The sequence below is a fragment of the Syngnathus typhle genome, linkage group LG16 (genome assembly GCF_033458585.1).
Source record: "Syngnathus typhle isolate RoL2023-S1 ecotype Sweden linkage group LG16, RoL_Styp_1.0, whole genome shotgun sequence".
Lineage (NCBI taxonomy): Eukaryota > Metazoa > Chordata > Actinopteri > Syngnathiformes > Syngnathidae > Syngnathus > Syngnathus typhle.
Window position 1 is genome coordinate 4,124,983 of NC_083753.1, and position 24,339 is coordinate 4,149,321.

The 24,339-nt window shown below is 41.5% G+C and overlaps 1 protein-coding gene across 1 annotated transcript; it reads right to left on the reverse strand.

Annotated features, from left to right (window-relative positions):
• Nucleotides 1-548: 548 nt before the first annotated feature.
• LOC133169675 (uncharacterized) lies at nucleotides 549-9,001 on the reverse strand. Its single transcript, XM_061302065.1, has 2 exons — nucleotides 2,458-9,001; nucleotides 549-2,366 (listed from the first exon to the last, which is right to left on the reverse strand). Exon 1 carries the CDS (start codon nucleotides 8,773-8,775, stop codon nucleotides 2,914-2,916), a length of 5,862 nt encoding a protein of 1,953 aa, XP_061158049.1. The 5' UTR covers nucleotides 8,776-9,001; the 3' UTR covers nucleotides 549-2,366; nucleotides 2,458-2,913.
• Between the last annotated feature and the right edge of the window lie 15,338 nt (nucleotides 9,002-24,339).

Below are 24,339 nucleotides of genomic sequence, written 5' to 3' on the forward strand. Positions count from 1 at the left end.
GGGAAGAAAACTGAACTCTCGCTCTTTATATAGCTGACGTGTCTTGCGCATCCGTTCTGCGCGTCGGATCCATAGTGCGCATGCGCAGTGATACTGTCTCCGTATGACGTGAAATAAAATATTACCTGTAATACGCATTTTGTTATTTGCTGATTGTATTAAACTATCACATTCATTGTCAGTCAAGAAGAGAAGAGGACTATTCGCATCGGATCCATAGTGCGCATAAGCAGTGATACTGCCTCGGTATGACGTCCGGTCCGTGATGGAGATTAAAAAACAAACAATAAAAACAACACACCATCAAGGATTGCACCATCGCATCAAACAATGTGTCGTCAATTATGAATTTTACTGACTAAGTGTGTTGGGCAGGATGGCTGAATGCGATGCGCGATTGACAACAAACAAGAAGAAAGGTGATTTCAAGTTTTTTTTTTTTTTATAGAGTGGTGCTCACTCTAACTTATTTTGCAAGAACCACACGGAGACAAGTTAGTCGTTTTGGGCACCTGCAGGCGGAGAGTTCACTCGTCGCTGTGCTTACAGCGATGGTCGAATGAAGTCTGACTCTCGCTTCCCACAAGAGCATCTTTAATAAGAGGAAAAGGGTGGGGGTGACAGTGGACTGAATAAACAAGTTAAATCTCTTGACCTCTAGATTAGCAGAGCAGGGGATGTTTTACGACATTGTGTAGGATGGGACAAGCTAAGTTATTTATTACCAGTTACATACCAACATAAGCATAAAACTAATCTACCTAGGTTATTTATTACTGGTTACATACATTCCAACATAATCATACGATCAAGATAGTTTTGGAAAACCCTCATTATTTGTTAAAAAGGAACTGTCTTGGTAGATGTCTTCATTTTGCTGAGTGGTCAGCTGCGACCTGTCTGACCCAGTAACTTCTCTCTTCTGTGGTACATCATAAAAACAGCAAGGCCAAACAGCAAGCATATATTGCAGTAATATTGCGGTAATATTGCGGTAAAGCATCGACTAGAGAACGCATGATAACATATATATACATTTTTCTAACAATTCCCTCCTGTTTATCATAAGTTCTCAGAGACCACCTTACCACCCAAAAGCGGCCATTTCAAAAAGATTTTCAGCCGTAGGATCACAATTCATAAGAACAAATTTACACCCGGGAGGAGATCGAGCCTTAATAATCAATGTCAGAGTCGGGAAACAAATCGGACAGGTTTACCACAGGAGCTTCAAAGATGGAGCCATCGCTAGAGCGACAACCCTCGTCAGTCGCAAAGTCGTCCTTTTTCTTTTTTCAGATCTTGGGATGTTGATACATATACAATTTAGCTCGACTACATTCTCTGAAAGCAATGGCTTCTTTTTTCTTTCTTCAATGGATATTACTATAAAGAATGCTCTGTCACACATTTCATAATCCAATAGACATGATAGATTTCACACAATCTTTGATCAATGGTGACGGTACAACATAAAGCAATGGTCACAAACCCATACATATGACATATTAAATTTTGTTTGTCTTTACAGCTTGTTTTGCCATTAGCAATCAATTTTTTCGTTTAGCAGTTTACTATAATACTAGTTACCTGAAACAAATTATCCACATTCACTTTAGATATATTCATCCCATTCTTTAACATCTACAGCGGTTGTTGACAAAGTGCACATATAAACATCATACTTTCATGGCAGTCCAGATCTGACACAGCAGATCATCCTGCAAAGGTCAAATTGATCTTTTAAATCGCTACAATGCAGCATAATTTTTTTTTTTTGGAGTGATCAATATAAGTTGTTCACTCATCTCTCCCCTACTCGCGTTCAGTGTTTTTGTTTAAACCAAATCAAACCATTTTGAGAATGCATCTATTATAACCAGGCATTATAACCCTGTGGATTGTGTCTAGCACATGTTAAACAAGCTCTACAATTTTTTATTTTTTTTTTATTTTTGAAAATGTTTTGAATATGAATCAAATCCGTATGTTGTATAAAGCTGACTGACCAGCCCCACCATCCCACCTCTTGAGCCATGTGACACGCACTATGGCTCAATATTGCTACCCATTTGTATAGGTTCCTCGGTAGGACAGGTCTGTCTTCTGGACATTTATAGATACCATTCTCCACTCTTGCCCCTCTTTACGTCCATAATTGAATTTCAGTCGATGGACTTTGTCGCTGCACATCTTTTTTTTAAAAAAATTCCAGTAATTCAATCCGCTTCTTGTGTGTATAAAATTTGATGCGTCTTTTGCACTGCAGCTATGCGGTTCTGTGCCAGCCTCAGTCACATAGGGAAGACTAGAGTTCTTTTTACAGATGATTTTTAATGATCTTGGTCAAAAGTATCACCGTAGAACTAACAGAAATAGAAACAACAAACCATTAGTTCGTACATACATATTACACAAATAAACACATTACACACGAATAAAAGGTAACAAACACACCACTTTGCCTGCTTGTGGCTAGGGCTGGGGTTAATCTTCTTGAAAGATGAATCTTTAGAATCTTAAGTTTAGATGGATTGAAACACCAGCGTCGGAGTCCGCCATACACTTATGCTGATCGCTAAAGGACAGGAACCGGAAGTTCGAGCCAAAACTCACGTGACGTAAAACCCCAAATTTTAGACTAATTCTCTACAAAAAATAGAATATATTTACTAATATGGAGATAATAGTGCCATAAACAATGTACACAACTTAAACAATGTGCAAACAAATAAATCAAAATAATTAGCTACACCGATCGCAAGAGCGCCATCCACTGGATTCAGCGAACGCTTCAAGCACAAACTTACATCATTTACACTCCCACCATCACACTTTGTGTGATTCTTTAACAATTAACACAAAATAAACTTATTAAACCATGTGGAAATGTCAAATATGCGCTGTGTCTTATCAGTCCTTAGCTTCAAGTAAAAGTATAGTCTTGTGTATTGGTCTTTCCAAAAATGACTTAGTTGTATGTGTTTTGTTATTATTGTGTGTGGTGTCACTAACAAGAAGTTTGACCTTCCTAACTTTGTTGTCAGCTCCTGGAAACACTTCTACCACTTTGGCCAGTTTCCATTGGTTTCTTGGTAGACAATCATCTTGTAGTAATACAATGTCATTTATTTTCATGTCTCTTCGAGTCTTGTTCCACTTTCTCCTCTGTTGTAGGTTCAACAGGTATTCCTTCCTCCACCTGGTCCAAAAAATGTTGGCCAAATATTGAACTCTTTTCCATCTTTTCTGCAGATACAGATCTTCTTTGACAAATTCTCCAGGAGGGGGTGAAATTATGGTAGATTTCATTGTCAATATGTGGTTAGGTGTCAGTGGTTCAGGTCCCACAGGGTCGTTGATACATTCTGCACTCAGTGGTCTGCTATTAACAATTGCCATGGCTTCATACATAAAGGTTCTCAAGGATGAGGTGTCAAGCCTTTGAGCAGCTTGATCCAAAATGGACTTCAAAACATTTCTTATTGTCCTTATTTGTCTCTCCCAGACTCCTCCCATGTGACTTGAAGCAGGTGGGTTGAGAACAAATTTGCAACCTAAGTCTTTGAGCTTTTGTTTACTTGCTTCTAGGAGGTTCTGAAACTCATTTTTTGCACCCACAAAATTAGTGCCTTGATCACAGTGCAGTTGACTTACATTGCCACGTATTGCTATGAAGCAGCGTAGAGAATTGATGAAACAATCTGTACTGAGATCATCTAAGACTTCAATGTGAACAGCTCGTGAACACATGCAGGTGAGTAACAGTCCATATCTTTTCATTTCTTTCCTTCCTTCCTTTATGTAAAATGGTCCGAAACAATCCATACCAGTGTACACAAATGGAGGTGTAGCTTCCAACCTTTCTGGAGGTAGGTTTGCCATGCTTTGTTCTTGATTACATCTTCGGAATTTTCTGCATTTCACACATTTGTGAATGAATGATGACACACTACTACTGCAGCCAACAATCCATATTCCATTGGCCCGTATTTCATTAAGAGTCATTCCACGGCCTTGATGATGGATCTTTTCATGGAAATGCTTAATGAGTAAGTTTGACACATGGTGTTCCTTTGGAAGGATAGCAGGATGTTTGACATTTGGATGTAGTGATGCATCAGTTAGTCGTCCTCCTACTCTCAAGACATCTTTCTTGTCAATGAAGGGACTTAACTTGTGAAGGTTAGTTTGTGCTGTCTGAACTTCACCCTTCCCTTTCAGTGACTTGATTTCTTTGCTGAATGCTTCATTTTGTACAGTTTGAATTATGAATTCTTCTGCATCCTTTCTCTCTTCCAAAGTACTCGCGTCATGTGACATTTTTGTCTTGCTCTTTACACACTTTGCCAAGCGTTTGAGTCTTGCTATGGCCCTTACCAATCCTTTCCAATCGGAAAAGTTTTGCATTCTTTTGATAAATGAATTCTCTTCTTTTGCTTCTACTTTGAAAACGTGTGACATTTTCAGTTCTGGGTCTTTACTGTCAATATCTTTGAATTTGTCCTCGTCTTTTGGAAGTTCCTTTTGCCATAGAAAATTGGGCCCAGTGAACCAATTTGATGCTTTGAGTTCCTTGGTCGTGACTCCTCGAGACGCATGATCAGCGGGATTTTGTTCAGAGGGAACATATCGCCATTGACTTGGTTCAGTACTTGACCTGATTCTTTGAATGCGATTTGCTACAAATACATGGAATCGTCTTGCGTCATTGTTAATGTAACCAAGAACGACCTTGGAGTCAGTCCAAAAGTATTCTTGGAGGTCTTCAATCTCTAACTCTCTCTTCAGGAAGCAAGCTGTTCTTGTAGCTACTACCGCAGCAGAGAGCTCAAGCCTTGGAATTGTTGTCACTTTTGTTGGAGCGACTCTTGCCTTGCCCATCACAAGAGTACAGTGAACTTCTCCGGATGTGGTTACAGCTCTAAGGTATGAGCATACTCCATACCCCGAAGTACTAGCATCAGAAAAGCTGTGCAACTGATACTGTTGAATGTCTTTGAATGTTGCAGGTACATAGCAACGTGGTATCTTTATTGAAAATAGGTTGACGAGGTCTTGTAGCCAGGCTTCCCAGTGCGGCTTAAGGTCATCTGGAAGCGGTTCATCCCAGTCTAACTTGTCTTGGCACATCCTTTGGAGAATTCTCCTTCCAACTAGAATGAAAGGCGTGACAAATCCGAGAGGATCGAAAATTGAGGCTACTGTAGATAAAACTCCTCTTCTAGTGCAGGGTTTGGTTGGCATGACAACTCTGAAGTGAAATGTGTCTGATGTTAAACACCACTGGACTCCTAAAACTCTTTCGAGTTTTTGTTCTCCAAAAGCTAGGTCCAAATCATTAGCTCCTCCTGCACATTCCTCCTTTGGGATAGAAGAGAGCACTTTCTTGTTGTTACTGATGAACTTGTGTAAGTGTAACCTTCCAGAGTTACATAGGCCTCTTGCTTCTGTAACAAGCTGGATAGCTTCCTCTTCAGTATCAACGCTTGCCAACCCATCATCCACGTAAAAATTACGTTGTATGAATTTAATGGCAGCTTGACTGAACTTTCCTTCACCTTGTGATGCTAGATGCTTGAGTCCGAAATTTGCACATCCAGGTGAGGACGCTGCTCCGAATAGGTGAACTCTCATTCGGAACACTGATGGTGGCTTGTCCATATTACCCTCCTCCCACCATAGGAATCTGAGGTAATCCTGGTCTTCAGCAACAACATGAAACTGGTGAAACATGCGCTCCACATCACACATAATTGCCACTTGTCCTTTTCTAAACCGACACAGAACTCCAACTAGAGTGTTTGTGAGGTCAGGCCCGCTTAGAAGATGTTCATTAAGAGATGTGTTCTGGAACTTTGCTGAGCAATCAAAGACTACACGGATTTTACCTGGCTTTAGGTGATGATAGATGCCATGGTGAGGGATATACCAGGCTGGTTCTTTGTTTATCTCCATTTCTGGCACTCTCTCAGCATCTCCTCTCTTTATTATGTCTTCCATGAATGCCACGTAGTCCTTAAAATAGCTTCCATCTTTTCTCAGACGCTTCTCCAGACATTTCAGTCTATGATCTGCACATGGCCTATTGTTTGGTAGATTAGGTCTTCCATCTTTGAAAGGTAATGGCATTTCAAAATGTCCATTTGACCTTTGTTTTATACCTTCTTTCACCTTGGTCAGAAACAGCATGTCTTCTTGTGACATGGGATCTTCTTCAGTGGTTCTTTCAACAAAGTCCCTTTCAAGTACTTTAATTATATCAGCTGGAGAGATTACTTCCTTAACTTTGTTCCTGCTTACGAAATGTACTTCATCTTTAAGGTTGTGAAACTCAACAGCTGGCAGGACTTGTTTTACAGTAATGCGATGACTAACACCAATCTCGTCTTCAAATTCACACTCAGAATTACTGTAGCCAATGATGCTCCATCCTAGTATAGATTTCTGTCCAAATGGCTGATTTCTTTCTCCGGTCACAACTTCAATGGGCAATAAAGCCTGTGGGCAGTTATAGCCAATCAGTAAGCCGACTTCACAATCGAGTTCTGGAGGCATCTCTTTTGCTAGATGTCTGAGGTGAGACCAGTTTTCTGCTGTCTTGCTTGTGGGAATATGAGATCTATTGGCAGGTATGTAGTCTCTAGTATAGGTTGGGGGCAATTTGATTCTTGCTTCAGAATTAATGCCTCTGACTTGTAAATTACTTAGCTTAGTACTGTGTACAGTCTTACTTTGGGATGTTATTGTGGAAATCTTGAGTTTGACGTGTTCAGTCTTTGCATTTAACATCTCAGCTGTGTCCTTCAGAATGAAAGTAGTGTCACTTTGTGTATCAAGCAAGGCATAGACTAGTTTCTCTTGGTCTGGTTCATCCACAGTTGAAACATAAACTGGAATGACTGAAGAGGTACAACCTTTTGATCTTTGTTGCACAACTCTATTGGCTGTCACTTGCCTTGACTTCATCTCTTGTAGATCTGACTTTCTTTCTGGTTCTTGATTCTCTTTGATCCCTTCTTGGTTCGCTTGTGATCGTTGTTCTTTGTCTTTTCTCTCTCTATCTTGATGTAAGCATGTTGGGTGAGAATTTTGACACTTTTCACATACACTTCTGGAATTACAATTTCTAGAGTTGTGTCCGGTCTTGAGGCAACCAAAACACAACTTCTCAGATTGCACAAACTTTACTCTTTCTCCTACTGGCTTTTCCATTATCTTTCGACACTTGTGGAGTGTGTGGCCAGATTTCTTGCAGAAAGTACAGGTCATGTTTGTCCTCTCACTGGAACTTGTACTAAGAGCTTTAGCATGTAAAGTGTTTCCCTTTGGCTTGGGTTTAGCGGCTTGCTTGTAGTCTGATTCAGATGGCTTTATTGCTTGCAGTGATGTGATAGGATTACAGGCAATTCTTGCCTCCTTATTGAGGAAATTGACAAAATGGCTGAAACTGGGGAATGTTTTATATTCATCCTGGTATTCAGTCACTTTCCTATTCCAGCGTGAACTTAGCCAATCGGGTAGCTTAGCTGCTACTCTTTGATTTTCAACACAGTCATTCAAAATGTTTAGTCCTTGTACATAAGGAATGGCTGATTCTACACTGCTCAGGAAATCTGCAAATTCACGTAGATCTTTACTGTCCTTAGTGATTTTAGGCCAGGACTGAATCTTGTCACGATATGCCTTGCCTATGACAAATGGGTCTCCGAATCTGTCCTTGAGTGTTTGCCAAGCACTACTATAGGCTGTATCTGTCCCAACTAGAAAGTGACCTTCTATCGCTTTTTTGGCTGCACCTCCAACATACTGTCTCAAGAAGAAGAGCTTTTCTTGTGTTGGCAGGTTCTTACGATCAACTAATGTTTGAAAGGACAACTTCCAATCATTATACTGCAAAGGATCTCCCAGAAATACTGCTGGTTCTGGTATTGGAATTCTATTGGCTGTAATAGCTTCTGTGAGTGTTTGTACAAGATCAATAGATGCTACTGAAGATGTAACAGGAGGTATTTGGCTCACCATAATGGTTGGCTGAGGCACAGGAGCTTGAGTTCTTGGAGTTGGAAAGGAATACGAGGACGGGCTGGTAGGATTTGGTGCTTGAAAAGGAGAAAATGGTTGTGCATCTATATTGGGAAAACTTGGTTTGGTTAAGTCCTCTTGCTTTACTGGAGTTTTGATGACAGGTTTGTCTTCATTCTCACTGGCAATGCTTTCAGCATAAACCTTTAGCCTTGCTTGTGCTGCGTTATGCTTTTGTAACTCTTTCAATAGCTCAACTTCCTTTCTCCTTTCTTCTAACCTTGTCTTTATGTTGGTACTTTCCGTTAAAAACTGTGCCCTTTTCTTTGCGTCCTCTATTTCAAGTTCTCTTATCTCCACCTCATATTGATATTGTGTTCTCATTAATTTTATTATCTCTTCTGAAGCTGCAACTTCTGCTGCTGCTTGATGTCTTTGTTGCAGTGAATCAGGACAGGAACAATTGGACAGTCTGGACTTGGGTTTTGACATGAACGTGAGTTCAGATGAAGCATTGGACAGTGTGTCTTGAAATACTGATTCTGAGTCAGGCCAAGGAATGTCGCTTGGATCACCGTTTCCTTCAATAAGACATTGTGCCTTTTCTTTGGCTGCCTTAGTAATAGCCCAGCAAACATCACATTTCCTTCTTAGCTCAGCATCTGGAACTTCAATGTCCCTTACTTCTTCATACAGATAACTTATGTCTGATTGGTGACTTTCTATGACATTTAGAGCTTCAAGTATCATATCAGTGTCTTTTCTCTTTAGGAAATTCTTATAACAATTTATATGATATTTCCATTTTTTGTATGTTCGCTCTAAATCTCTTTTGCAATCTTTTGCCTTTGCATCTTGCAGTGCTTTTCCCTTTTCAGTGAGGGTGCGTCTACGCTGACTTCTGCGAATGTCCTGTGGAGCATTATCGTCTTTGGATCCGTGGGGTTGTTGAACATCCTCTCTGATGTCCTGCTCTTGTTTGATTTGGTCATTACGGTCCTCTTCGACAGCAGACTCTACACAACTGTCTTTCTGTGTGGAGTGTGTTGTAATCTGATTTTTGTCTTCCATGTTAATACATTATGTATATTAACATTAACTTGTATTTGGCTTATAATGGTGTGAAATGTGTAAATGCTTTAATGCTCTGTGAGGATATGCTTGTATGCAATTAACATAAGATGTCGCAGTCAGCAAAATGAACTAAAATGCCCAAAAAGGTGTTTCATATACAATTAACAAAGCTTACACTTCAATACTAGCACTTTTACAAACTGAAAAATACCTCACAATGCTCTGTATCAGACTAAATAAATGCTTATTATCTTAATAACTTAATGTAGTCATTACTTTCTTTGACTCTTAACTAATTATTGTGTAGGATAAATTTATCCTTTACTGCTTACTTGCGTGCTCTATTAATAACACTTGAGGCTTTACAGACCGTTCACGAGTGCTTTTGCTTCTTTCAAGACACGAACTTGAGTGCTTGCTTCTTTAGCCTTGTCGCTCGCCCACTTGCTGCTTTACTTGCTCAATGCGTTATGTCCAGCCACGTGTTGCAGTCCCGTTTCTTGCTAGCAGCTCCGTCACCTGGCGTCGATCTCTTCGCGCTGGTCCTCACCGGGAGCAGTGAAGTGTTCTACTGTGCCAGCCTCAGTCACATAGGGAAGACTAGAGTTCTTTTTACAGATGATTTTTAATGATCTTGGTCAAAAGTATCACCGTAGAACTAACAGAAATAGAAACAACAAACCATTAGTTCGTACATACATATTACACAAATAAACACATTACACACGAATAAAAGGTAACAAACACACCACTTTGCCTGCTTGTGGCTAGGGCTGGGGTTAATCTTCTTGAAAGATGAATCTTTAGAATCTTAAGTTTAGATGGATTGAAACACCAGCGTCGGAGTCCGCCATACACTTATGCTGATCGCTAAAGGACAGGAACCGGAAGTTCGAGCCAAAACTCACGTGACGTAAAACCCCAAATTTTAGACTAATTCTCTACAAAAAATAGAATATATTTACTAATATGGAGATAATAGTGCCATAAACAATGTACACAACTTAAACAATGTGCAAACAAATAAATCAAAATAATTAGCTACACCGATCGCAAGAGCGCCATCCACTGGATTCAGCGAACGCTTCAAGCACAAACTTACATCATTTACAGGTTCCGTCTGCAAGCTTGTTACCTCCTGACACCTTATCAGTCTCGTGCGTGCCCTGCACACGTGCATATAGCTATTTGTCGTGGCAATTGGACTGCTTCCACAACTAGCTTAGTTGTAGTTTCTTGTAGTTTCTTTTCAATCAGTTTCTCATCGTTTATCACAAGAATCTTAGTAATTTGAACAAAAATCAAAAAGTATGTTTTATTTTACTCAATCGTACGATTTAGAGAATCCATATGTAGTAAAGTGTTGTATTACTACATATGATTTCATCTCCATTTAATTTGACACACCTTTCAAAACGCTTCTCAGTGTCCCAGTGCACACATGTTTTGCGTGTGTAACTGGTTGTCTCAACCCGTGTTCCACATCCTAATCTTTCCTCCCTCAAGGTGTCAAACCAATCAAGATAAAGATAAAAAACAACAAAATAACCGCCAGTAAATTAATATAATAGTCAATTGTTGTTGTTTCTTAACTTTAACTAACTTAAACACTCTCTTATCCTCAAATGTAAAAACTTGTGTAGTCTTTACACAACCAATTGACTATTTCTTCTAAATTTAGCTTTGAAATGTTGTTATTTAATAATTTTGCTTCATCCAATTCCAGAAAGCAAGTTCTTTCCATCCCTCAAATTTTGTTTCATCAGGGATAGGCATTAATGCAGTGTGGACCAGTTCCTGCCCACAAAAAAATTCTTGCCTTTCTTGTCTTCTTATTTTTACAAAATTGCTTTTGTTTTGCGGTGCAAATCAGATAGACTACAGTCTAGCAAATTCTTTTGTGCACCTACATTAGCCAATTTTAACACATAACACCGACAGCACAAAAACTTACAGCAGAGACACAGCTCACAAACAATACAAACAAACAACGCTGCGCAAACGTCATCCTCTATTTTGACGTTTTGGTTATACTTTTGTTTTCTCATCAGTGCCTTTTATCCTTCATGCAAATATTGTCACATCTTCCTCAAGCATCACCCTGCTTCAAATATTCAAACATTCTCTGAGAAACTCACACTTTCCCTGCTTCGCCCGCAGCCACAGCACCCCTCGTGCGAGGGGGGCGCAGCATCAATGTTGATTGGTCACAGGCTGGCCATTTCCTGCAACAATCATGATGCTGGCCCACCGCCCACACGAGCATAGCAAAGGCCCACGCGGACAGCCCCGCCCCGCGACAACGCGCGAGCGCAGGCACGCTTATCAGTTTCACCTTCTCAAAGGGCAGGCCAACTTTGCTGTTGCCCTCCCCCATCATGTTCACCTTCAACATCTTTCAGTCTTCTACACAACATTTGCTGTCTCATTCTCGTCCTATCAAGCCACCGTTCTAGTCACTTTCCAACCAACTTAAACACATCATCGTCTACTTCTCAATTTCCCTATTATTCCTCAACAGCCTCTGTTAGGGTTTGCAGAATATCTTCATCGTATGATTATGTTGGAATATAACCTGTAATAATTTAACTAGTTTGTCCTGTCTCGACAAAATTAGTTTACCAAAGTGCTAAGATCATTTCAACTTATTGACTAGCTGCAGAGGAAGCAATCAAAGTTGCTTTGTTTACAGAACGTCGTAAAAGGTCCCCTGCTATGCTTTGATCAGCAGGGGACCGTCTTCACCCTATCCTGTGTGTTCCCACACCCCCACTTTCAACCCCCACTTTCAACCCCCACTTTCAACCCCCACTTTCAACCCCACTCTGTTTCTCTCAATAAATAAGCGCCTGACGAGGCCTGAGTCAGACTTCATTCGACCATCGCTGTAAGCACAGCGACGAGTGAACTCTCCGCCTGCAGGTGTCTAAAATGACTAACTTGACTCCAGTGTGGTTCTTGCAAAATAAGTTAGAGTGATCACCACCCTAACATTTTTGGTGCCGAAACCCGGGACCCTCATACCCGCCATCTGGCTGACGGAGGAGGACGTGCTGCATTGTCGACAAGCCAGTGTCCTTTAGGGCAGTGCTTCTCAATTATTTTCTGTTACGCCCCCCCCTAGCAAGAAGAAAACTATTCGCGCCCCCCCTCCCCACCGTGACTATCCTAACTTGTCTTGTAAGTCGTAAAATGTTGCACTGTCGCAAACGTGACAGAAGTAACAATGAGAGCGCCACTGCCCCCTGCTGTAGTAAACGCGCAATTACACTTTATTCTAGTACTGCCAAAAAAAAAGCCTGTTCCCCAGGGTCACACGCGCCCCCCCAGGAATAGCACCGCGCCCCCCAAGGGGGGCGCGCCCCACTATTTGAGAAGCACTGCTTTAGGGGGACCTGGAAAAGAAAGTCCTGGGAAGAGAATTTCTTCGCTGGGCCAGCATCTTAGGTCAGCCTTCGTCTGCCAGAGGTGGATTGGCGGGTTCCCGCAATGCAACGGACCAGGGGTCAGGTAAGTTAAAAAAATTGTGTGGTTGTGAAACGCGTAAAGGGTGCACGGGAGAACAGCTTGGGTTCAAGTCCCAGTGGAAGGAACGGGCTAAGAAAAAACAGAGCTTCTTTTTCTTAATTGAAGGAGGGCGTAGATTCTTTTTTTGTCCGTTCTTCCAAGCTGTGTTAGAGGGTTTTACACCCATACGGGAGACAGCTTGGGTTCAAGTCCCAGAGGAAGAAACAGGCTAAGAAAAGCAGAGCTTCTTTTTCGTTCATCGAAGAAGTGCGTAGATTCTTCTTTGTCTGTTTTTCCAAGCTGAGGGATCTGGCTTGGGTTAGAGTCCCAGTGGAAGGAACGTGCTAAGAAACACAGAGCTTATTTTTTGTTAGTCAAAGAAGAGTGTAGATTTTTCTTTGTACGTTTTTCCGGCCAAAGAACAGCTTGGGTTCAAGTCCCAGTGGAAGGAACGGGCTAAGAAAAAACAGAGCTTCTTTTTCTTAATTGAAGAAGGGCGTAGATTCTTTTTTTGTCCGTTCTTCCAAGCTGTGTTGGAGGGTTTTACACCCATCTTGGGTAGGCCTAGAAATAAAAAGCATTGGTGTTTGTGTGTTGAGAGTGCGATTGGTAGGATAAATTGACTGCGGAGAGAATTTGGTGAAAGGTCAATTTAAACCTGCATTGAGGATCCTCAAAGAAAAGAACAGGAAAAAAAAGAAATAAAAAAATTGTATAAACTAAAAATACCAAATTAAGATGGGAAATAAGAACGGTAGATCTCTAGCTCTTGAAGAAGATGAGAAGTTCATGGCGAGTAAATGTCCTAATTGTATGCAATACATGCCGAAGTGGAAGAAAAAGTATGGTGTAGAAGGGAAGTTGAAAGTCGAAGTGTGGAAGATAGTGGTTGATGTTTTGGAGGAGAGTGTAGATAGGATGACAAAGGGACAGAAAAAGAAAAGGAAAGAGAGAGAGTTGAATTGTGCTAGAATGTGGTTGAAAGCTTCGCAAGAGAGAAGAGAACAAATTCAAGAGACAAAAAATGGAAAGATAAAAAGTGATGAGACCACCATTCAATTAAGATTTGGTAAAGAATTCTGGGTGCACAGTGGCATCCCATTCGATGATGCAGCTGAGAGTGCTTATCAGCAACATCTTAGAAATGTGCTCCTCACTGTTTCACCCCCCGACTTAGGCAACTGGGTGAGGAAACACTTGGTGGAAGCAGACACTGCTTGTGTTGTGACGATTGAGAAAGGCAAATGTTCTGATGTATTTAATCTAGATGATGATAATGATCTAAATGAAGATGCAAAGATCTTCTTCCGAGCTCCCAAAGGGGCAGAGGAAGAGGTAGAGGCCAGCGAGGTCGCAGGCCACCATATAATTCGAAACCCCCATCAGATTCTGACAACTGTTGGAACTGTGGGAGACGAGGACCCTTGGCAAGAGCGTGTCGTTTTGCAAGACAAAACCAATCAAGGGGTGGGGGAAGGGGCAGAGGAAAAGTCACATTTACAGCATGACAAGCTTCCTCCACTTTTACCCCTCATGCTCATGCAGAGAAAGAAGTAACACATGTCCATATGACACCAGAACATGTCATTGTCAGATTATTAGAACGTTTTTTAGATTATTAGAGCTCCTGTCCATACGAGAAGTATGGCAATGCTGTTGTATGCCCAAAGACAAATGACCAGAGATCAAATTGTGTGTGTACACTGAAGTTAAAATTTGCAAATCAAATTGTGTGTGTACACTGAAGTTAAAATTTGCAAATCAAGTGGTAAATAAATGTAACTTGGTTCGAGAAGATAAATTAAAAATTAGAATGTGCTGACCTCGCGTGCGTGGGAGGGACTAGCTCATGATCGACCACAGGAAATGGCCAGCCTGTGACGAATCATTGGTGCTGGGATCTACCTTACGCGCGCGAGAGTTGTGCATGTGTTAAAATGATGAAAATTGGCTAAACTTTTAGTATAAAGAAATTTGCTAGACTGTGGTCCATCCAATTTGCACCGCAGAACAGAAACAATTGAAAGATAAGAATGAGAGGGAAAGAGAGAAATCTGTTTGCGAGCAGAAAATTGATCCACATTAGTGCATGTTAAATAAGAAACAGAACATGAACATGCTTTCAGGAATTGGAAGAATCAAAACTGTGAATTTAAGACATTGACATTTAGTAGAAATAGTTGACTGGTTGTGTTGTAAGATTACCGTTTTTTTCCGTGTATAGTGCGCAAAATTTAACTAATTTATTGTCCTAAAATCTGGGGTGCGCATTATACATGGGTACAAAAAAAAAAAAAAATGCGTATTACAGGTAATATTTTATTTCACAACACTTTGCCTTGTTCCTTTGGTGTTAAGACTAAAACACAAAGGCGCTCTTTAAGCAATGCGACAGTGAGCGCCCGGCGCGCTGCGGTTGCGCGACCGCACCAAATTAAGCTCCCTGCGCAGTGCGCACTGAGGTCCACTTAAATTTTAGAAAGTACATCAGGACTTTAAAAATATCTTCTAAATTTCAGCGACGGCTCTGTCTGACGGCTCGGTCGGCGGCGCGCTACGGTTGAGCGTTCTCTCTCACGCTCTCTCTCTCTCGCTCTCTCTCGCTCTCTCTCACTCTCGCACACACGCAAACCGGATATCATATGGAGGCCGCCATTACAGATGCGCAGACGGATGCGCAAGACACGTCAGCTATATAAAGAGCGAGAGTTCAGTTCTCTACCTAAATCCGTATTACAGGTAATATTTTATTTCACAACACTTTGCCTTGTTCCTTTCTTCTCTGCTGTTCACTTCAAACACGCTCCATGCGACCGCAATGCTCTCGTATCAGACAAGGCTTGCTCGATCACCTGCTCGTTTGCTGTCTCACAATGTACCCTACACAAATCCGAAACATTTGTTGCGGCTCCGAGTCACGACGAGGGGCAAGTTTTGGTTTCCAAGGGTGTTTTTATTCCTCTTCAACGTCTCTCCCATACAGAGCCGCCTCTTTCCCGTGCGCGGTGGTGCGTTTACGGGCAGTCGGAGAAATCAACGCCAACAAAAAAAAATACATCCAGCCTAGTTAAGACCATACCAAAGACTATAAAAATGGGACCCATTGCCTCCCTGCGTGTGTGACGATCATTGGGACTTAAAAAAAAAAAAAAAAAAAAAAAATTAACTTTTTTTTTTTTTTTAAATTCATAAAAATTGGGTGCGTATTATACATGGGTACAAGCTTTTTTCCAGCATCAGCATGCCATTTTTAGGGGTGCGTACTATACATGGGGGCGCACTATACACGGAAAAAAACGGTATACAAATTTCTATATGCAAGCTGAATATGAGAGATTGAGTTCTTTGAATTTGAAAACAAGGAGAAAATTCGGATTAATATGCAAGCAGTTTTTTTTGTGTGTTGAGTTTTTTGGATTGGTGGATTGTTCTATCAGGAACCTTGAGTTGAGAATGGTATGTGAATGTTGCGTGGAGTGCTTGGATGAATTGGGACCAATGTGATAGAAAGACTCATTTTTGGAGACTATGTGTGAGATGCAAATGAGCATTGATGACTGAATGCCCGACTGAAGGGAAAATACAGGTTGAATGGTTGAAGTGTCGGAGACTGCTATGGACAAGTAGTTGAGCGACTTTGAAGGAAGAATGATTTTGAGTAAGTTAGATGCTAGAAAGGAAAGAAGAAAAAAAAAACAAAAACAAATACAAACAAAAGAATAATAAAGGTTGCTTTTGACAAGAGTTGCAAAGAACAGACGAAGATCGGTCCTTGACCCGGCATTTGCGTTTGGCGGTCGTCAATGTGGTTCCAAGACCTGCGTCTTATGGTTTGTCATTTGTAACGTTTGGCTGTTGTGATCCTCCCAAACAGACATAAGTGATTTGTGCTTTTGTTGTTTGTTGTAATTGGTTAGTGGGAGGACTGCTGGAGCTTGCTCCTACGGTGTCTCCCCTGTGCCTTCCTGCCTTCCATTGTCTCCACTTAGACCGGACTGTGGAGGGGGGAGTGTGGTATTGTGGTGTGAAAAGGGTGTAGGAGCCGGCTCCTGTGGTGAGTGATATTGTACTTTGATTGTGGGGGAGACTGATGTAGGTGTGGGGCTCTGGACTCTGCGGGTAGCTGTTTGCTGGGTTGGCGGGGGATGGGGGACGGCGTCATTGGTTTCTCCCAGTACTGGCCAACACGTCAAAATAGAGGATGACGTCTGCGCAGCGTTGTTTGTTGGTGTTGTTTGTGAGCTGTGTCTCTGCTGTTTTTGTGTTGTCTGTGTGTTGTGTCATGTGTTAAAAGGATTAAATTCGCTAATATAGGTGCACTAAAGAATTTATTTATCTGTAGTCTATCTGATTTGCACCGCAAAACAAAACCGATTTTGTTAAGATAGGAAGGAAAAATAAAAAAGCGAGCAATTTGTTTATGGGCAGAAACTGGTCCACGCTCCTTTTAATGCCTAGCCTTGGTTAGACAAAATCTGAGAGATGGAAAGAACTTGCTTTCTGGAATTAGATGATGTACAATTATGAAATACCAACATTTCAAAACTAAATTTAATTTTTGAGAATGAGAGAGCGATTGAGTTAGTTAGAGTTATGAAACTACAACAGTTAACTATTATATTATTTTACCAGCAGTTATTTTGTTTATTTTTTTTTATTTTTTTTTTTATTCGTTTGGTGGATTGGGTTGTTGCGTTGAGAAAGGAAAGGACATGATACAAATGGGCAGCTGTATTGAGCCATGGTGTTGTCACGTGCCGTTGACACCTGGCTCAACAGGGGGGATGGAAGGGCAGTTCAGTCAGCTTTATACAACATAGGAATTTGATTCATATTCAAAACGTTTATAAAAAATTTTTTTGTAGAGCTTGTTTAACATGTGCTTAACACAATCCACAGGGTTATAATGCCTGGTCATAATAGATGCATTCTAAAAATGGATTGAATTAGCTTCAAAATAAACACTGAAGGCCTTGACAGTGGCAAAAACGTTATGTAAAGAAATAATAGTTTGTCAACAACTGCTGTAGATGTTAAAGAATGGAATCAATATCTCGAAAATGAATGTGGATAGTTTGTTTACTGATTGTGAAATGTGCGACAGAGTGTTCTATATAATATCCGTTGAATGGAAGAAAAAGAAAAGAAACCATTGCTTTTAGAGACTGTAGTCAACCAAAATTATATATGTACCGACATGCCAAGATCTGAGAAAAAGCTGGAAAAAAACAAAAACATAATGTCTTTAAATTTGAGAGGCGACGATGATCTGACTGAAATTGATGCAATTAGAGTCCCCAGACGTTCCTGATTAATAAGAATTAATTGACCAAATTGAAGCGGGATGGGAGTCCTCCATTTGCTGCTGGTGGACAATGAACAAGAACGTTGACAGGATAAATTACATCCATTGCAACATGCAGAAATTGGGCAAACGGACACAAGTGGGACTTGAGGCAGTGCACGAACAGCTAGCCATGCCTTCCCTAATGTCAATCCAGAACCGCAATGCTCTTGTTATGTTGTTGTCTGGGAAAGGAAGGGTCTGCGCAATGTTCAGGGAACAATGCTGCACCTTCATCCAGAAGGACACCGCCCCTGATGGGAGCCTGACGAAGATGATTGCAAACTTGCAATCCCTCAACACGAGGATGAAAGAGCACAACAAGTGGATGACTGCTTTTGGGAAGTATAAAGCCCTTGTGTCCTCAATTACTGCTATACTCACCTTGTGTGGATGTTGTTGTATTCCATGTCTCCGTGCTCTGTTTAATCGTCTTATCACTACAGCAATCTCGCCCATGGACGACGAGATGGCCCGGGTATGCCTAATGTCTGAACAGCAACATGTTGATGATAACGATGATGATGATGCAATTTTTGCACTTGAGTTTGCAGACTTTTTCTCAGATCTGTGTGTTTCCGAATAATGATGTCGCAACATTTATCCTCTCTGGTGGAATTATTTGCGCGCATACTTGTGATCCGACAACTGAAAATCAAGAGAAGTGGTTGTTTTTGGTAATGTAAAAATTTAGCAAATGTGTGATGAACAGGAGGGAAATGTTGGAATAATTTAAGTGACTTGGCCTGCCAGACCTGTAGGCCTTGTCTTTACGAGTTTATGGCTTTCCTTTTATCTACGTTCTTCCTCTTTAGTGACAGGGATGTCTTTTGATCCCTGTCAGCCATATATAAAGTCTAGCCAAGGTTTAGTTGCATTGTTCCACAGGAAAGTGGCAATTGAAGTTATCTGATCTCACTCACGGACGGCTCGGCCAACAACTGGAGAAGAACAGATGGACAAACTCTGCGGGGGTCACGGGCCGACAATGAAGTGCTAGTTCACACCACACTACATTCCTTAGCTAATCAACATTGCTACAGACACAATCTTCCCTCTCTTTGGTGTAGCAACACCTCTTTAACCAGGGCAACCAAAACAGTGATGAGAGGAGCAGAAGAAACATCTCAAGTGACTAATGCAAAGGTTGCAGAAAAGGTGCTGTTTTTTGCTGTTTTCCGGACGTGCTGCTGTTCTTTCGGTGGCGGATCCAGATCGGGATTTGGTCAGCAAACTACTGCGGATACGGAAGCAAAGACCGAGGTCCAGATCACCCCAACGTTCTGGCTGAAGGTCCCAAGAAGGTGGGGGACGGAGCCTGCGTCGACTGGACCCTATAAATTGGTGGAGCGCATCTCACATGCCTGTCTTTAGTGACAGGGATGTCTTTTGATCCCTGTCAGCCATATGTATCCTTCCTGTCCTTATGTTAGCTGTGTGTTTTTGTTCCTGTAAGAGGCCTTCACTAACAATGAGCAGAGCTTATTTGCATAGGCAAAATGTTCTTATCTGGTTGAAAGAAACTCCATTCCTTTTAGTTAACTGTAGGTTTTATTCATAGATTGTTGTTGATCAGAACTGTTTTTCTTTGTTAAGTGTTAAACACAGTTTGAAGTAGTTGCGTACAAGTTATCCTATATTTACTCAATGTTTGTTTAAGGAACTGCATACCAGTTACCTTACATCTACTTAACATTAGTTTTAGTGTTTAGGACAAGTTACTTATTGTTATTGTGTATTAATTTACTAAGTAGATAAAGTCTAGCCAAGGCCTAGTTGCATTGTTCCACAGGAAAGTGGCAATTCAAGTTATCTGATCACAATCGAGGACGGGTCAGCCAACCATGAGAAAAGAAAGGCTGGTTGAGGAAGGAGGACAGATTCTGCGGGGGTCACGGGCCGACAATGAAGTGCTAATTCACACCACACTACATTCCTTAGCTAATCAACGTTGCTACGGACACAGTCTTCCCTCTCTTTGGTGTAGCAACGCCTCTGTAACCAGGGCAACCAAAACAGTGATGAGAGGAGCAGAAGAAACATCTCAAATGACTAATGCAAAGGTTGCAGAAAAGGTGCTGTTTTTTGCTGTTTTCCGGACGTGCTGCTGTCCTATCGGTGGCGGATCCAGGTCCAGATCACCCCAACGTTCTGGCTGAAGGTCCCAAGAAGGAGGGGGACGGAGCCTGCGTCGACTGGACCCTATAAATTGGTGGAGCGCATCTCACATGCCGTCCGGCTGGCCGGCAAAGGAGGATTGTGGTATCATCTGTCCCAGTGTGCCCCAGTGAAGGGTTCCTGCAAGGAACCAGATCAGCCATCGACAGTCCCCGCCCCAGTTCATACAGAGGCAGAATAATCCTCTTCCCCCTTGGTGGCCAGGTAGTCCACCCTGAGCCACTGAAGACAACGACCACGCAGCAGACATTCCCAAGTTCTCCCCGGACGGAGCAGATCTGCGAAGGGGGTGAGAATCGTGCTCACCCTCCACCAGTGGGCGTGCCAAGCCCCCAACGACTGAACAATCGCGAGCAATTTTTATCTTGATTGATAACAGTCTGGTCGCCTAAGGCAGAGGGACCGTGTAACTCTTTTCCTGCACATAATCTGGCCGCAGGTTTGTTGAGTTGCACATACTTTGGACTGGAGTATTGTGGGAAAACCTCACCTTCACTGGAAGTTATTGCTTTCATTGTATTTTCTTACTTGCGTTTGATTGGTCGAGGTTGACATAATCATATGATAAAACAGGAGGGATATGTTAGGGTTTGCAGAATATCTTCATCGTATGATTATGTTGGAATATAACCTGTAATAATTTAACTAGTTTGTCCTGTCTAGACAAAATTAGTTTACCAAAGTGCTAAGATCATTTCAACTTATTGACTAGCTGCAGAGGAAGCAATCAAAGTTGCTTTGTTTACAGAACGTCGTAAAAGGTCCCCTGCTATCCTTTGATCAGCAGGGGACCGTCTTCACCCTATCCTGTGTGTTCCCACACCCCCACTTTCAACCCCCACTTTCAACCCCCACTTTCAACCCCACTCTGTTTCTCTCAATAAATAAGCGCCTGACGAGGCCTGAGTCAGACTTCATTCGACCATCGCTGTAAGCACAGCGACGAGTGAACTCTCCGCCTGCAGGTGTCTAAAATGACTAACTTGACTCCAGTGTGGTTCTTGCAAAATAAGTTAGAGTGATCACCACCCTAACAGCCTCCTGAACAGTCTCCATTACTGATTTCTTCCATAGGACACACATCTCACTCGCACTCATACACACACCCATTCATGAGGATCCTCTGCGCGCACACGCACACACACACCAGCACAAAAGGATGACGCACAACATATAAGAACACATAGGAGCACTAAGAACACCTTTTTGCTCGTATTACTTGTCTGATTTATTCTCTATTTCACTTTTAGAAGCTATTTGTAATTCTTTTCTATTTATTTAGCAAATTTTAACTTCAATGTTTCTTTATCTTCCTTTATCCTTTTAACATAAATATCTCCTTATATTTAAGCTAATTTCTCCTTAATTTTGGCAGCCAGGTTCCCACTTCATTACATGGAAACCTGATCTGATTTGATTTTGGCCTAGTCATAGTGTTTTATGCATTTGCGGATACAACTTCGCAATGATCTTTAGTTTTGAATTTGTAGCATGTGTTTTCTCTTCTTGCTCTTGTACTGCTTCTAGTTCTCCCTCAAATTTATATTTTTTAACCCATTTATCGAAATCTTTTTTTAATCGGTTGGGATCCTGCCTTTCAATTATTTTCCAATCTTTGCATTTTAGTTCATGTCGGGGTAGGGACTTTCGCTTATTATTTAAGTTTCCCATGGTTTATTTTTCTAAATTTTGGAGTTGGTAGTTTGAATGGCACCTACAGTGTCCTAAAACCAACTTTATTCACAGGACAGTGGTTAAAAATTCGATCTGTGGTAAGTCTCCTTTCACCTCCCCGAAGAGAGCGGAGAGTTCTTGCCTCTGCACCCACACAAAGCCACTGTTTACAATCCTGTGTGTTTATATAGAGGAGCGCTCAAATGAGAACACTCTCAGTCAAACCGTTCACAAGCATACCACGCGCGATTTTATTTTTTATTTTATTATTATTAATTTTTTTTTAACAGAGGAGTCCGCCCCTCCTGCTGCGGAATTTAACTAGCTTGAAAGCTAGGGGGCTCCACATCCGCCCCTGCAGAATTTAACTGTTACTAATTGTACTTGATAGGGTCTAGAATTCTCAAGGTTTTAAGTGTATTAAGTGACCTCTTGTCACAGCTCATTCATTCCTTTTTAGTAGAATTAATATTCCTACTCACGGTCTGCTGATTCTCTTCCTCGGAAGATCTCGTCAACCCTCCCGGTGTCCAGCCAGACTGATCGAGACAGTCCCGTCAAAGGGCTTTTGTTTACCTCGGCCGAGGATTATCACCTGCGTCGAAGAGCCCGCTGGAACCGTTCAAGGCGTGTCGAGATCCCGGACGAGCCCCCAATTTCTGTCAGGTTTATTTTGATGACTGAATAACTATTAAGAGAAGAGCAACAGCAAACAGACCACAAGTGAGACAGAATATTAAGTGTTTTCTCGCGAGGAGTGCAGTACAGATCCTTCACAACAATCTCACTACACTAATTATCTGTATGCACTCCTGCTCTTTTTATTTGGATTTGCCCTACCCACAAAATGAGACAAGCCCTCTAAAAGGGGAGGAGGGAAGCACGTGGGCTTTGTCTCGTAAGAAGAAAAATCACAAGGTGTTACATACTGATATGGAACAGTGTGAGAAAGAGTACGAGTGATCAGCAACCATTCTTTGTGTCTGTGATGAATTCAGGAAACATGAGTGATCAGCGATCATTGTTTGTGTCTGTGATGAAATCAGGAAACATGAGTGATCAGCGATCATTGTTTGTGTCTGTGATGAAATCAGGAAACATGAGTGATCAGCAATCATTATTTGTTATAAAGGAACTGTCTTGGTAGATGTCTTCATTTTGCTGAGTGGTCAGCTGCGACCTGTCTGACCCAGTAACTTCTCTCTTCTGTGGTACATCATAAAAACAGCAAGGCCAAACAGCAAGCATATATTGCAGTAATATTGCGGTAATATTGCGGTAAAGCATCGACTGGAGAACGCATGATAACATATATACATTTTTCTAACAAGGACTGACCGACAAAGTCGTGGAACAAAAAGACAGGGTGACATTACCAAAGACAGGAACAGAAACCACATCATGACAGTAACACATGCAATGATCCGACGGTGAGCGAGGGGCAGACAGGACTTAAATACAAAACACGTTACATCGATTGAGGTGACACAGGAAGAGAGGGCCGACGCGAACAGAAACTATGGCAACCTAGACACATAGCAAAACTGGGGACGAGACATGACAAATCTCCCCCGAAATAAAACTTGAAATCACTTTTCTTCTTGTTTGTTGTCAATCGCGCATCGCATTCAGCCATCCTGCCCAACACACTTACTCAGTAAAATTCATAATTGACGACACATCGTTTGATGCGATGGTGCAATCCTTTATGGTGTGTTATTGTCAAATATTGTTTGTTTTTAAATCTCCATCGCGGACCGGACGTCATACGGAGGCAGTATGACTGCGCATGCGCACTATGGATCCGATGCGCAGAACGGATGCGCAAGACACGTCAGCTATATAAAGAGCGAGAGTTGTTTTCTTCCTATTACCATTTTTTTCGAAGATGATACGATATAATATCGATACAAAGAACTACGATACGACATTTGCCGATATCTTAAAGCCTGCTGCGATTCATTCACGATATATCGCGATATAGTGCTCTACGATCAATTTTTTTTTTTTTAAATAAAAAATATAGAACAATATCCTGATTTATAATAATTCATACGCAAAATCAACAAGGTACTGCAAACTCTTTATTTAGGAAATTACAAGAGTATTGTAGTATACAAATTGCTTACTTTAACACTGAACTTCGATGTCGTGTTTTTTCTTTAAATGTGCGGCGAGATTTGTGCTCCCTGAATACTTGATCACCGCATGGCAGGATTTACAAACTGCACGTGTCTTGTCCGTTGAGCCATCTTTTCTTTGGAATCCAAAGTGCTTCCAAACGAATGACTTGAAGCCTAAAGAGGAGCAAATTTCCTCGTCTTTTTGGACACTAGCCATAGCACCAGCCCAGGAGCCGCGTACTAGTTGTCGACTCCTCTTTCACGTGCGTGCTCTGCTCACAACACAACAACGCCGGGCGCACTGCTCCCGGAAAGAGGAAGCAAGCAACAATGAACTGGATTTCAAAATAAAGTTGCGTCTAATGTCCGAGGTCAAACACGGCGATATAAATCGATGTTTACCTTTAGCATCGA

Excerpts from the sequence above, each read along its gene's own strand:
- LOC133169675 (XM_061302065.1), bottom strand. The coding sequence starts at position 8,775 with ATGATACTTGAAGCTCTAAATGTCATAGAAAGTCACCAATCAGACATA.